This window comes from Ptychodera flava, chromosome 9, assembly GCF_041260155.1.
Source record: "Ptychodera flava strain L36383 chromosome 9, AS_Pfla_20210202, whole genome shotgun sequence".
NCBI lineage: Eukaryota > Metazoa > Hemichordata > Enteropneusta > Ptychoderidae > Ptychodera > Ptychodera flava.
This window is the reverse complement of record NC_091936.1, coordinates 22,172,548-22,187,979: the sequence shown is the minus strand read 5'-3', so window position 1 is coordinate 22,187,979 and position 15,432 is coordinate 22,172,548. Positions and strand designations below refer to the sequence as shown.

The window sequence follows — 15,432 nt, the reverse complement described above, 5'->3', positions numbered from 1 at the left end:
TGGACCGATTTCAGTTAGCTTGCACCTTGACAGCCTTAGCCTAGATTGCTTTTCCCTTCGCTTGCCTCCGTACCTCCGTCTGGTAGTGAAGACGGAGGTACGAAGGCAAGCGAAGGGAAAAGCAATCTAGGCTATGACAGCCTATTCTGATCTGGTACATTGTGTAAAGTAATCTGATTCAACCCTTTCACCACTAGAAATTTGGATCAATCCATTATTTTGGATCAATCCATTATTTTTGATAGGGAGAGTGGACCATCAGACAGGGAAATGAAGGTGAAAGGGACAATATTAGGGGGAAGAAGGAAACAAAATGTAAAATTCTGGTTTCTCTGTTCAGGTTGAAAACTTTGATATTGTTTGCTGTACATGTTTTACAGAATGTTGTCCGTCACAGACGGCATGCGGTTTCAGTTATCTTGAAGTGTGAGTTACAAACTGAAATAAAAATGTCTGGTGCAATGGTCAGTTACAACAATGGATTGTCTGAGTTGTGGTAGAATATCCGAATATCCCCACACAAAAATGCAGGCTTGTAGCATAGCTTTAGTTTTTTATTTATCAGGTTGATAGATTTTTGTGTTTATGCCTTTCCTTATATACATGAACTCCAAAGCTCAGGAAGCCGGCCAAAGAATTTATTTTTTTTCTCTATGTATTTTGGCAGAAAGTGAGATTTGACCAAAATCCGGGTCTAGCCAGTGGTTAATGCGGAAACATGTACCTCAGAACAGAGCTCCATTCAGTAATGGTACAACCTAAGCAAGTAACATGAGAGCTCAGAAATTTTTAGGAGCATTTGCAGAGTGCGCAATCTCACCAGACACCTTTATACTGCTTTACCTTATTAACACCTTGATAGTAGAACTTCTGTGGTGCTGTGTGGCTCAGACCATATTTCTCCGGCTGTACACTCCCAGCTACCATTCCTTGAGCTTTTGCATTTTCAGGAGTGCATTTGAAATGTTTTGACGTGTGACTTCAGTAATCACAAGACCTTATCGACAGTTTACCACTTCTAGTATAGGCATAGACTGTTTAATAGATTTTATTGTGGCAAGAGTTGCCAACATCAGGCACCAGCAGCTCCATCTATATTTATTGCAGCCGGGCATACGAAGCAAAACTTACCGGGAAATATGTTGAGTGATATCAGCCATACCAGTATGTACCTTATTGTAATAGGAAAAAACTTACTGATGAAACATTTGGGAAAAATCTTTATGGAAAGATAGCCTATCTGTTTTTTCAACTGTTGTTTTGTGTTTCAAAAATAACTCATTAGTGTAGGAATTGCCAGCGAGTATTTTACTGTACATATCAAAGAAAAAATGAGTGGGTATTTTTTGGTGTGGATGTCAAATCTTGCCAATACACTTGACTTCTGCACCTGTATATGATCCGTTCATTTCATCTTTGTCAGTTGTGTTTCAGAAATGACAAAATATACAGCAATGGAAGAGAGGTACCAGGTATTCTGGTTTCTCAGAAAATGTGTATCATGTTCTTTTTGAAAAGAGAGACGATTTAGGGCACTTTTTCACCCATTTGTGGTTTTAGCATTTCCCAAAGAGCAAATCATACATAATCATGTTTTCTGTGCTGTGAAATACACCTTATTAAGTGTTTACCCACCATTACAGCAGATTTGACTTCGATGTTCAACAGACAGGAACGAGTGGCTTTGAAACTCAACTCCGATTGGCTCAATCTTGCCAACATAGTTCATTTTACCAGTAAATGACCAATCAGTGGTGAGTTTGGTTAAGCGATAGTTTGTAGTTTTCAGCAGTTTATGTTGTCTATGCAGCACTCATGGATGACAAGTACCATGACAACATACAACCTTGCTTTTCACGAACTTTGATATCATTTTACGTAATGGGGATGCATGAAGCATTTTAAAAGATTACATATGCCAATGATACCATCCATATGCAAGTGCCTCTTTGTGGCTTTGCAAGTCCTTTGAGAAATCATTCCTGTTAAAACTGTAAAATCTATATATTTGTTCATTTCACTTGTGTTTTATAAAAATTGTAATATTGTAACCCAGTGATGTCAGAATTGTAAAATTGTATAGATATAATCCAATGATGGGAACTTTAGTTTTCTTTTGATACCTCAACACATGTGTATTAAGAACTTTGCAACTGCAGGTATAGTTTAGTTGATGTGTTTTTACCAGATCAGCTGCTTGTTAACTTAACCTGGTGAATTCCCCGGTGTAAAGTAGATGCGTGAAATGTTGTATGTGTTTTAAAATGTAGAAAATTGTATAAAGGTCTGTATCTTCAAATTCTGGCAATGAGTTATAATTGTATTTGTGGATACTGTATATTCATATTTGCGATGATATTTAAAAAATTATGTATGATATGGGCACTTGAACGGGAAGAATAATGGGAGGACTAGTAATGTAGCTGGGTAGAGAGAATTCTACAATCTGTCGTGCGAAATAAAGAAAGATATATCCCGACTTTGCAGGTTTCAAAGCTGGAAATCATACGGTATATCACATTTGAGTTGCGTAGCGAATTGAGAGAGACCAGACGTCGACAAACTTTATGATGGAACACTTTTTTCGCTTGCGAACTTTTTGTTTCAGCTGTTTACTACCAACCATGACAGATTACTAAAACTTCACGCCATGCATGCAGAAAGTAGCCATTTATGTCTGTTTAAACGGATATCTCTGTTGTTAGTTACATATACTGTAGCTTGGAAACTTTATTGAAAATTTTGTTAGAGAATAGTGTACAACAACCTTGAAGTGTTCAGTTTTGTAATCTCTGATATACTTATTGGTACTAGTGTGTTGGTCGTAAGGTTTGCCCTTTGATATTTCATTGACTATCAGTTTTGTATTAGCTTGATGTACCTTACAGTATGTTTGTAAATAGATTCTGCTCACAATCAATGACAATATGAACATGCATATAGTGGTGTTAAAATGGTGTTACCCTGGTAATTATATCACTGTACCTTTGTCATTTTGATCCCCGGCTACTTTTACAGATTTCGCAATTTCGGTCTTTTCATCCCCATTTCACTCATTACACGTCCAAACTTTGCCACAGAAAACAATAGGGTTGTTTGAAAATTTAGAGGTGAAAGTGTTCACAGTGCCAGAGATGTGCGCCTTTTCTCATCAGCCTTGACATTGAGAGATATACTCAGCATTCATCTGTTGAATTTATACACTATTTCAGTGCCTAGAGTGTGAAATAGAGGTGAGAAGCAGTGATGTTGAAGGTATATCAATTCATCTGTTACACCATTCATGCACCTGGTGTTCAGTTGCTGTGACCCTTTAACCACCATGGTTTGGCCCAAACCCATTGTTATCAGTGGTGATTGTGGACCTGTTTACAGGGAATTAGGGGTGAACAGGTTAATGCTAGTTCCAAAGACACTGACCAATCGGGGACTTTGCAAGATGTAATCTGAAATAACCCGTGATATAATACCATTGTTAACACAATAATATATGCATGTCATAATCTGTATATATTCGTTCTATAAGCATGTTCATACAGTATGACTTGTAACCGATTACATACATCATCAGTCATTACTGAGCATTTCAAAAAGGCAATTGTAACTTCGTTAATTGGCAGAGACTCAAGGCATGGTTTTATGAGAACTCACTTGAAAACAGAACCAATGTATTTTCAGACTACATCTGTGGTAAACGCTGAAATAAATTTGTATGGATCCAAAATTTTTCCATCGTGGTGAGTTTTGTTGTCATGGATTCAGATGTGTATTTGTGGATGGATTTTGGGGAGGAGGTGGTGCTGAGAAAAACCACAAATATTAAGCCGAGGTCAAGGTTTCTCAGGTATCAACAATCTCTTGATTGTCAAAATAGACTGGTTCTGTTTATTTTAGAGGGTAAGGTAGTGATGTGTAAGCAGGCAGTCATATATGTGTGGTTTGAAATAATTTCTCTTTAGGAGATGGTATTTTCTCACATTCCTGGCTGCTGGGAGTGCGGGATCGAGAGTGTGGGATAAATCGATCCCACACTCTCAGAAACCGTCCCACACTCTGCAGTAAATATTACACGACCTCTGATTGGATGATAAGCAGTGTTCCACGCGCAAAATGTTATCCAATGGCACGACGAGTAACACACGGACTAGAACTACAAAGTAAGCAGGTCAAAGTACAGCGGCAGACGACAGAGTTGTCACGATTTTTGATAATATTGTACGTGTCCAATATGAATTTAACACATTTTGTGGTCATGTGAGAAAAAGAATCTCACACACCAAGGACCTGGGATCAGATTTCTCACACTCGTTGGGGATATTTCGTCGCACACTCGCCTGCGGCTCGTGTGAGACAAAATATCCCCAACTCGTGTGAGAAATCTGATCCCAGGTCCTTGGGGGTGTGAGATTCTATTAATCTCATACAAGCACCCCTTGATTTAAACAGAAAGATCCATCACTCAGGGCTCTCTCTATGCTCCTCTGAAGATGGTGTGGGGCTAAGGGAGGGGAACGTAGATAGCACCCTTGAGCAATGGATCATTCAGTCTACCCTAATTCTAATATTTGAAATGCATGAAGAATTGACAAATGCTGTTCTTGATATTAAAAGCGTAAGTCACTGATAGTCTTGGTACTGTTTATTTGAATGATTGAGATTTTTTCTGAGATTTTGACACAAGTACTTAATCAGTGATTCTGTTAGCATTTCTCTCATCTCGCAGAGCCAACCATTATGAAAAGACTTCAAGCAAAAATTGTTGTAGCTATGTACATTTAATGTATGAAGCAAAACACAATGATTTACAGTCACACAGTGATGTTGATCATGTAATAATTGCTCAAAATTGACATGACCATGTCACTCTCTGATACAATACACTGCATTCAGAGTCATTGCTGAAGGTATTAAATACCAATCACAAAATACTAGTACTTGGACATGAAAAATTGTAGATATAGATCCACTTTTACTTTATTATACATTAATAACCACTGTCAGTAAAAGACTGTGATACAGACTTGCATGAGTGTGGCAGATGATTTCATGTCATATCTGTATTACAGCTTAGTGTAAATGTCTTGCTTTGCAACTGATAAAAACCTATAGACAAGAGAATGTACAGATCAATTTGTATCGACTTGGCTCAGTTAAATAAGGCCGCTTTCAGAGTTTTCTTGGTTCTGTAGATTTGAAATGTCCACCAAACATTGAAGCAAGTTGAAGTTCATAATCAGGAAATCACAAAGAGTGGAGGGGCAATTCTTTGAAGCATGGACCGTAGGTAATCCCATCGAAACTTTAACAGGTGCAGTCTCTGCTGCCATGACTAGATCACCCCCACTAATTTATCAGAGCCTAAGATTAAGCAGTTTTATACAGATATTCGATTTTGCTCAAAACATACCAGTGTTTCATTTACGCATCAGGATTGCAGGATTCCTGCAATTTGGCAAGCCATGCTTCGCCTGTCAAACACTGAAAGGGGATTAATTCTGCAATGGGATGACACTCAATCACGCCACTACTTGACCATGTACACTTGATGGGACCTATTAACAGTCAGACAATGATGTAACCAGTGAATTTTAATAAGCAATGACCAAAAATAGCAATTTTGGTGCATTCCTTTATTTTGTCATTTTCATGATGTGCCCTCCAAAGTACTGTTTTTACCCCTGACGAAGGTGTCATTCATTGCATTTTTCAGAATGAACACGATCAGCTCTAATAAATCATTGAGAAACCTTTCACAGATGGTATTCTCAGTGCTTCAGTAGTGGTAGTAAGTTGATTTGGTGGCACATTTTCACAGAAAAACAGGTCACTATGAAATGAACAATTTCCATGGAAGCCCTAGATTTCACCCCTCTAAATATAATCCCTTGTAATTGTAGCAAGGGGGACACAATCCTCCTTTACTGTAACATCTTGGACAAAACTCTGATATACACGCATTTTCTCTTGCATGAGATGACTGAATTGTTGATGGCCTAGAATCAGCATCCCAGCACAAAACAAATGACAGAGTTGTTCCTTCTGCGCACTCCATTGTGATCTTTTGTTGTCACTCTGCAACAACAACAAAAATTACAAGCCACTTCAAACACTGAGGTCTCCAAATCTTGACTTGAACTTGCCGTAGGCGGCACCACTCATAAGCACATCAACCAGCAAGTGTTCTTCGTCCTCTGTGACCTCTGAACTTTGCACTGCTGCTTCCTTATACAGCCAACTGTGAAGCAGATGATATGAACCTGATGTTACCACGATGAAACTGCAACATTTGTGAGTCAAGAAAATCATTCAAAAGGCCACAAAGTAGTGTGACACAATATCTTGTGTGAGAATTTATTGAACTCTTCAGCCAAAGTCACTATCTGATGTTGGAAATAACCTCAAAACAGTGAAAGGGGCATGGTTCAACTTCCACATGAATGAAACTGTTTGACTTCAACATAATATTGCACATAACTGATTGACAGTACTTTCGAATTTTCAATCAAGTGCTTGGTGCTAAACCCTTGCTGTGGATTAGTATTTTATGCACCCAGAAATGAAATAAAAAGTTTAGCATAATAAAGAGGCTAATGTTTGTGGGCAGTTTCCAATTATTTCTACTATTTTGTGCCATCAATTAGCTGTAAAGTGTGACGTCACTAAAAACTTGTCTTGAAATTAATGATATATCATTAAGAAAAACCAAAAAAAAAAACAACATAGACCCAAAAAACAAAAAAAAAAGTTAAAAGTGGTGTTTATTACATGCCTCGATGTGAGTGCAAATCAGTGCATTGATTTGAATAGGAACATCCGGGATGTTAGCGGGCCGGTGAACAATGTACTGACCGGTTTCCATGGTTACCCGGTCCAGTGAAGCCCTTCGACATTTTCGACGTCAAAGTAGACGCTTAATGCTAGATGTAAAATATCCATGCGCGCTGCTATTTTGACTTTCGGTAAAATCTGTTTGATGCTGGTCGATAATGGTAAAATTGTTTGAAAAGGCCCTGCATGTAACTAAATGTCATATAGCATTAACTGTGAAGAGGCATGTAATAAAAATATTATTGCCTGAATACATGGGTTTATGTGCCCTCGCAGCAGGAGACAATTTGCCCTCCTGGCGTCGGGCAAATTGTCACCTGCTCTCGGGCACATAAACCCATATATTCAGGCAATATATATAATATCTTTATTTCATGGTTTTATTTTGTTTCTCACCTGAGATGTGGTCCATTCATGGGTATTTTCACTGTCTTCAGCACAGTGTCTGTCACTTTCAGTAACCTAGCTTGGATCTCTTCCTGTAGTTGTTGCAGTCCTGTGCCATTCAGTGCAGATACCATGGTGCTACAACTGTCCTGTACATTAGATACAGGTCTGCCAAACATATGAATGAGAAATATCTCAATAAATCAAAGGTATTGACCATCACATTTGGTAACTGTGTGCATTTGAAATTAGTAACTTAACGGGTTTTTTTAAATAAGCCATTTTAAGTAATTCTTTGTTTGCCGTCCTTGGATTTTTGAAAAACCTACCAGCCAGCCAGGGAAATAAACAAACACAGACAAAAAACACAAGTGTATTAATATAAGCTCAATTTTGATTTGGTTTCTGTTGGAAATATAATATTTTTATTTGTAATAGTGTTAAGATTGTGTTTGTTTTCTTTATCTTCTCTGAAAACCTATCAGCAGGCAGACAGCTAATGAAGAATTCATTTAAAGCACTTAAATGGAAATATACTCAACAACTTTTAAGGAAATGCTGCAATATAGAAGCTCAGTTTATGAACCTTTATCTCCCAGTAACATAAACAGCTAAAAAGTTTACAGTAATTAAATGACATACCATGTATTACCAGTAGTTTTTTTTTCAGCCCAATTTGCTTGCAGAAAACAAGCAGAGCTGTATAAAACTTGGCAGAGAAGTGGTTCAGATGGCAGGCACCAGAGTGAACTCATTTGGAGGTTTGCTTTACATTTTCTTTACTCTCAATGACTGGTTGCGAAAACACTTCCATGTTCATGCGAAATCTCTCACCTTTCCAGCAGATCAATTTTGTTGCCAACTTCAAGCATGTTCTCCTTCAAGTTTTCAGGCAAACCCAGGTCCGACAGAACTCTGTGGACGTTATGTTTCTGGGCCATGAAGTCAGGATGACTGACGTCACAGATGTGGATAATCAAGTCCTTTCAGGGAAAAATGAATATAATACAAAAGATTCAATTTCTGTGCTTTTCACAATGGTCAATTGAACTTGTGGTAATCAATGTAATTATGCAATTTGCACCACTTGATTGGCACCATTCAGCACAGTGCATTCGCTACAGGCCTTGATTAGTCACTGACCAGAAACATTCTTTGTTCGGAATTCATAAAATTACAGGTAAGACTTGATGACATATGTTGATATCTATGAAATGCCATTGAAATTTGTTTGTTTTGAACAGGTTGAAAATGACACTCCCATCTGCATGAAAAGGAGCAGATGGTTGATACTTGTGGTGACCTTCTGTCTATTCAAAATGCTGTCAATATCAAGCTGAGGGAATGCACATAAAAAAGGAAGTTTTGTTGAATTTCTTTCAGTTTCTGAAATAATGGACATGTACAGTCATCATGTGTTAAATCTATGATATCTAGTTTCCTCTATAACAATCCATTACAGATCAGATTACGGAAGTTCCATTCATCCTAGTATTTAAAAGTATCACTATTTCTACGGCTTTGTGAATTTTGGTAAAATTTATCCATATCTGAGACTAGCTACAGAAATATGTGTCTGAAATAATAAATAAAAAATACTTAAGGTGAAGTACTACGAAGTACTACGAAGTGCAAAAACTGAATAAAAAACGGGAGTCACCATGCTCGTTTCCATGGAAACGGACGTTAAAATGGCGTCGTTAGAAATAAATAAAAATACCGTCAAGGACACTATGTGCTCACATTCGGTTTGAATTGGTCCATTCGAGAAATATTTAAACCAGGAAAAACAAGAATGACAAAAGCAAATAAGGTCTCCAACTTAGGTACTGGAGGTCATCTTTAGGAACATGCATATCAACTTCTATAGCAATGGGAGAAGCAGATCCTAAATACATAAGCAAATGTCAACAACAAAAAACAGAGAAGGCTTGATAAAAAGAAAAGGTGGGAGTGGGCAAAAATGCACAAGGGATCTGGTAAAAAAGTAATGCTACATCATTGATCTTCTAAACCCTACCCCCTCCTGCATATCAAATGTTCCACCCCTTGGTATTACATAAGACCAAATGACAGGAAGTACATTTACAACCTTGGAGATTTTTAATTAATGCCATGAGTGTTATCATTCTAATGTAAACAGCACTTAAGTTAGTTACAGATATTGAAATGCCTTCCACTGTGGGTGATGATTACAACATCTGGAATTATCCTGGATCCAAATTTCTCATCAGTTTTTGTATGTCTTACATAGAAAAGTTGCAAAAATTGGTCCAAAATGAAAAAAATCACCTCAGCTTTGATTTCTGGATCACATTTTCCTACAATTGGTACCAAATATGACAAAATTATGTTCACAGCCTTCAAAATTGTCTCACAGCATATCCTGGGTTGGTGTAGGTCATTTAAGGTCACAAACTGAGAAAAGTACCTAAAATATACAAATTTTGGGGTTTCCCAACACTTTGAGCAGAAAATTTATCTAATAACATCTTTCGGGACTTTCTACCAAATTACAAAGCTATCAAACAAGGGACTTTATACCAAATTACAAAGCTATCAAACAAATAATGTTGAGATAAAGTTTTCTTGACCAAATATGACAATATTGTCTTAAAAATACAATTTTTTATATTTCAGGACAATTTCCACATATCTAACTATTATCATCTCTGTACGTCTGTGTACGAAATATGAAAGCTGTCTGTCCAGGGGTTTTAAAAAGGAAACACTGTCTAAGATTTTTTGACCAAAAATGACAAAATTGCACAAAAATAGTAATTTTCCCAATTTTGTCATAATTTCAACAAATTAGAAGAGTAACACCCTTGCAAAGAGACAACCCAAATTTGAGAGCGATTGGGCTGGCGGTTTCAGAGAAGAAGAATTTTTACTGAAAATGAAAAAAATCACAAAAAAATTCAGCAAAAATACAAAATTAAGGATATCTTCACAATATTCATAAAATTGTATAAGGTTTACCTAAGGTACTTGCACACAAATTTTCAAAGCAATCAAAACAGCGGTTCTTGAGTTATTAATTCTTAACCATTTTCACATTTTGTAAGTTCATTTGCATAATTTTGGCAATGCAGACTTCATTTGAACAAAATCCCATCTATAGCCCAGGATGCATCTACACACCAAATACCAAGCTGAAACGTGCAGCGGTTTGCGTGTTTTTGATGTTGACGGACATACTGTACGTACATACATACATACATACATACATACATACATACATACATACATACATACATACATACATACACACATACATACAGACGCCATCGACTTCAGCCTATACGATAAACTCACATTGGTAAAACCAAATGTGAGCTAAAAATGATATAATTCACTTAAACTAAAGAAAGCAATTATAAAACGCTTAGCAAATGAGTTAATTTTAATAAATACCAAGACTTAAGATCCATATCTATCGAATGTATAGTTTTCATGATGTTTGTGAAGAAATTTTAACATAAGTATCGATTACAAAATGACGATATCGAATTATATCACTACATAATTTTCAAACTTTCTTCCTGTCGCTTTTAATGGTGTCATTTTGACCAAACTTGGCGAATAAACTCCTGACATAATACCATTTAGTTTACACTTTTAATAAAAGGGTGTCACCACACTACTTTTTACAATATCTCCAGGTGAATGGGTAATATGCGCCATGTAAATGCGAGAGAAATGTGAATTTTTGCTCATATTGAATAAAAACCAGCTTCCTAGGGGTCAAAATATGACAAGGTTATAGGTCACATGTATTTCTAAGATACTAGGTCAAAAATTTTGGTAAAAGCGCAATTTCAACAATGACAGGTGATGTTAAATACATGCTACAAAATAACCCATTTGCGGAAGGCTGGAGTTGAATCTGTGCGGAAACGTTCTAAAGCGTGTGTGCGTCCGACTTTGTCGCACTTTACCTTAATAGGCAAAAAATTTTCAAGGACAGAAACTTCATTACCTAGAAATTATGTACATAGACAATGATAGATTTGTTGGCCAAAGCTCAATGGCAATAGTATTGACATTTTTTTGCGATTGTAAGAGCAGACAAACTTTCCAGTCTTATAGCACCCATACAACCTTGATAATGAATCCACCTGGTTCTAACTGCAATTGTAGGTTTGTTACTAAATATACAGCAATGTGCGCACAACATTTTGCCACTGCAAACAAAAATTCTGACAAATTTTGTTTTTGTGCACACTGTTTTCATTACAGCTATCCTTTGTATATATTTATTTTCAATTTCATTCAGAACATCATCAGTGGTATCAGTGTACTGTTTTCACAATTCTTGTAAAATTGATTTCCAAAGTCTACTCAAATTTTTCAGACAAATGTTTATTTTTGCATATTGATGATGGAACTCTAATGTCACAGCTAATCAGTAGAGCTGTACAGCAGTGGAATTCATGTGTAATACTCACTGACAAAATGACATCCTCAAGTGTCGCCGAAAAGGCATCGATCAGACTATGAGGCAACACTGAGATGAAACCGACAGTGTCCACGTAGATGACAGTCATGTGACTTGGCAGTGTGCCAGCGTGAGATGTCACATCCAGGGTTGCAAATAGCTTGTCTTCAGGTTGTAGGTCAGTGTCACCTGTCAGTGCCTTGATTAAGGTTGTTTTACCTAAATACAATGAGAGAAGACACAATGCTCCCTTGATTGATGAAAAGACACTCCCTACAGAGTGCTGACACACATGTTGAGTACCGTTACTACCGGTATACGTACACATGGTCTGACTGGATGCATCACTGCTCAATTTCTGGTACACAAAAACAAAATCGCATCGTCATCACTAAACTTTGCCTGAGCTGAAGACCATTTTGTTGATCTGATTGTAAACCATATAAAAGGACTGGCTTGGCTCTTTACTGAACTTTGAAGTGTTTGTCTCAATAGGGGACGTCAAGGCATTTCAACCATTAATTAATTGTAGTATGTGCTTAAATTCCTGATCACATAAACATCTGGTGTTAGTGATAGTTAGAATCACTGTACTTATTCTCAAAACATTATACTGTTATCAGTGAATACCTAAGCATATGCCAGGACAAGTACGTGGTTACATCTGTGCGAAGACCTTTCCTCCAGAATCTATGGAGAACAAATGCATTCACACAATGCTGGTAACTGCATAGAACTTTGTAACAGACTGAGTGGTGCTCTGGGCGTAAGTTCAAGTAAGCTGCTCATGGCGTAGCACACAAAATTTCAGCAATATTTAGTGCTCGCCTTCAACAAAGTCAGTCAGTCCCATGGCACTGTGCATTTACCAAGATGGCATTGATACATCTCATTCATACGGTATAAACAAAAGGTTGGTCAAATATATGTCTACAGCATAAACATATTGCCGATTCTGACCATTGATCAGATTTTGCAGTATAACATGAAACATCTGCTGCAAATAATACCGATACCTGATCATGCTTGTGCCACTACTGTTGATATAGAGTCAACAGTTTTGATGCATTGTTCCACTACCTTTTCAATCAAAATAAATTTTATGATTATACCTGAATTTGTGTAACCAACCACTGATACAGTTGGAAACTTCCTTTTCTTCTCGCTGACCGCAACAATTCTCTCCTTTTCTTCAGTCTTGATAATCTTTTCTTTATCTTAGTCTCCCTCTCGTAAAGCAGTCTCTTCTGCCGTTCCATCAGTGTCTCACCACTCCCTCCAATGTACTGTTGAGCACCACTCTGCTGGTCCATGTCTGCCACCATCCCCTTCAACCGGGATCTGGTGGTGAACAGTTCTCTTTTCAGTTTAGTTTTCATCAGTACAGTGTGTATGACAGAAACAAATGTTCAGGGATTACTACTCAAAGATATTTGCGTACAGCAAGTTTAATCATGACTTCAAAAAAAGGGATACAAAATTATAGAAAATGAACCAACAATTAGCCTTCAGAGCCATTCATCTACAGATGGTCACAGGTCATCCAACTGTGAGTCTTTAAAGTTGTTTGTGGTGTTTAACAGATTACCAGAAACATGCCCACTCTTACTACTGTAAAAAAGCTGTTACCCCTTCTCCATCAAACTTTGCTGAATCTCATTGTTTCGATAGGACGGCTGAACTTAAAATAAAGCATGGAGGTAGAATACAGATATGTCTATTTCTATGTATGCAGTGAAATAGGGGTGAGAGGTTCAGGCCAAAAAAATGACAAGTATGTTTCTCATCCTCGGTCTTTTGCAAAAAATGAGGCGATGCACTTTTCGATTTTCTTTTCATTTTTTTTTAGCTCATGAGATCCAGATCCTGACAAAAAATCAAATGTGTTAATATGCAACAGTAATGCTGACATCTGGCATCATGACGGTGCTAACTTAACTATTCAGAACTGTTTTTCGCTTGCATGCAATCCTACAGATAACAAATGTTACATTTCCTGCTTTACGTAACACATGGTCATTTTAAGCAGGTACATTTTGCAAGTGAATATGAAAAAAAAGGCTGATGCTGTTAGTCCAGATTGATGTGCAAGAATGAGAATCAAAACCTTTTCATATTTGGCCCTAGACTTTGTTTCATGTTTTGTATTGCTTCACCAAGTTACATGTGCCATTACCTTAGATACGGTATTTCAGCCAGAGCAATTTGTAGCTTTGCTTCTTTAGTGACTGCGTGCTCCTTGAAAATGTTCAGAACAATAGTGTATCTGTCATAGACCTTCACGCCCCACGTGTCTTCCAATATTTTATGCTGAAGACCAGTCAACATTTCAACACTCATGAACACGGCAGTCACGTCTGGCCTGGATTTGATCTGTTTCGTGAGCGAGGCAAAGTTGCCCTTCCCAAACACAAACCGTCCATCTGGCTTCTTCAGGGATATGGCGACAGCCTCAACAACTGTCCAGTTTTTCAGCGTTCTGACCAGTGCGATCGCCTCCTGCAGCTGCAGTTCGCCCGTGGTGAACTTCTGTTTCTTTGGTCCCCACTTCACGTTAGGTTGGACGACAAAGACGCGGTGTCCGTCGACTGGAGTGACGTGATGTGAATCGTAGTGGGATCGCAGATCATCGTCTTCGATGTATTCCTCACTCAAAAACTCTACATCCAAGTCTCCGTCGTGGAACTTGAAGGGAGTTTCATCGTAACCCCTGCCCAGGTCTCGTGTCATAGTGCATGAACTCCTGGAAATGTTTCTGGTGAAAATAATTCCGAAACTGGGGTTGGCGGCCCACCGTGGTGTATGGAAAACGCCATAGTCCGTACATAGGTTTTATCAGTAGTCCTGAGTCGCTGAATTGTTTATCACAGTTATCCATCGCACGTGTCGCAGTCTGTTTGTCGGTGTCTGGTTTACGCTGCACAGTGTGAAATGTCTGGATTTGCAGCATATTTTATTACATCTAAGAAACCGTCTGAATAGTCGCAGTGACATGCTTTCTTAATGTAGACTACGGTCTCTTTTAATGTTGTACGTCTACAATATTTAGGCTTACCATGTCACGAGCGCCGAGTTCATCTATGAAGGCGGCCATGTTCTGTGTTTACAGCACGTATGGTTGTTCGTGTTAACATTTCTCAGAGTTTTTCCTTTGCCACAGCGCCCTCATTCAACCACCTGTTCGTTCCCACTGTTTGTACACAAAGGTTTCGCAGAGGTCATTAGCAAAAATCAATAAATAATGACTTAATTTTCGACAAGTCTATTTCAAAACGATTGATTTCTGGCCCATGAACACACACACAAAGCGTAAACCCGTTTGTAACGATAGGAAAGACACGGACAGAGCGCCTAAATTCAGTTTCGGGGCCCTAATTTCAGATCTTCAATATTGAAAATATTTACTTTCTTAAAAAAGTGGCCGATCATGTTAGCAAATTTGAACAATTCTAAGACGTCAGATATAACAGCATATTTTTGAGAAAGCGAAGACACAACTTTGACTATTTCCCTTCGGAGGCGTTATCGGTAAAAGGAAAATGATGATTTCCCGCTATGCCAAACATTCATCACTTTTGTTGTTTTTTATTCTTTTGTTCGGTAAGTCAGATAATAATTTCACTGGTTTTCAAGGCACTAAGATATCGGAAAATTCGGGAGGACTTGCCATTTCACGGCAAATGCTCATTTAAAAAGAGGCTCTGCCTTGGTACTAGGGTAGCGAAGCGAGTCAGGAGCCCAAGCCCATCATGATAAACTCACCACACGCCCTCTGT

The 15,432-nt window shown here is 37.9% G+C and overlaps 1 protein-coding gene across 1 annotated transcript; it reads right to left on the bottom strand.

Moving 5' to 3' along the window:
• Positions 1–5,575: 5,575 nt before the first annotated feature.
• LOC139140359 (putative GTP-binding protein 6) lies at positions 5,576–14,752 on the bottom strand. Its single transcript, XM_070709562.1, is given in 7 exon segments — positions 5,576–6,235; positions 7,225–7,383; positions 8,050–8,198; positions 11,667–11,875; positions 12,769–12,816; positions 12,819–12,997; positions 13,833–14,752. Coding segments are annotated over 7 exon segments (1,431 nt in total). The 5' UTR covers positions 14,387–14,752; the 3' UTR covers positions 5,576–6,102.
• Positions 14,753–15,432: the final 680 nt, after the last annotated feature.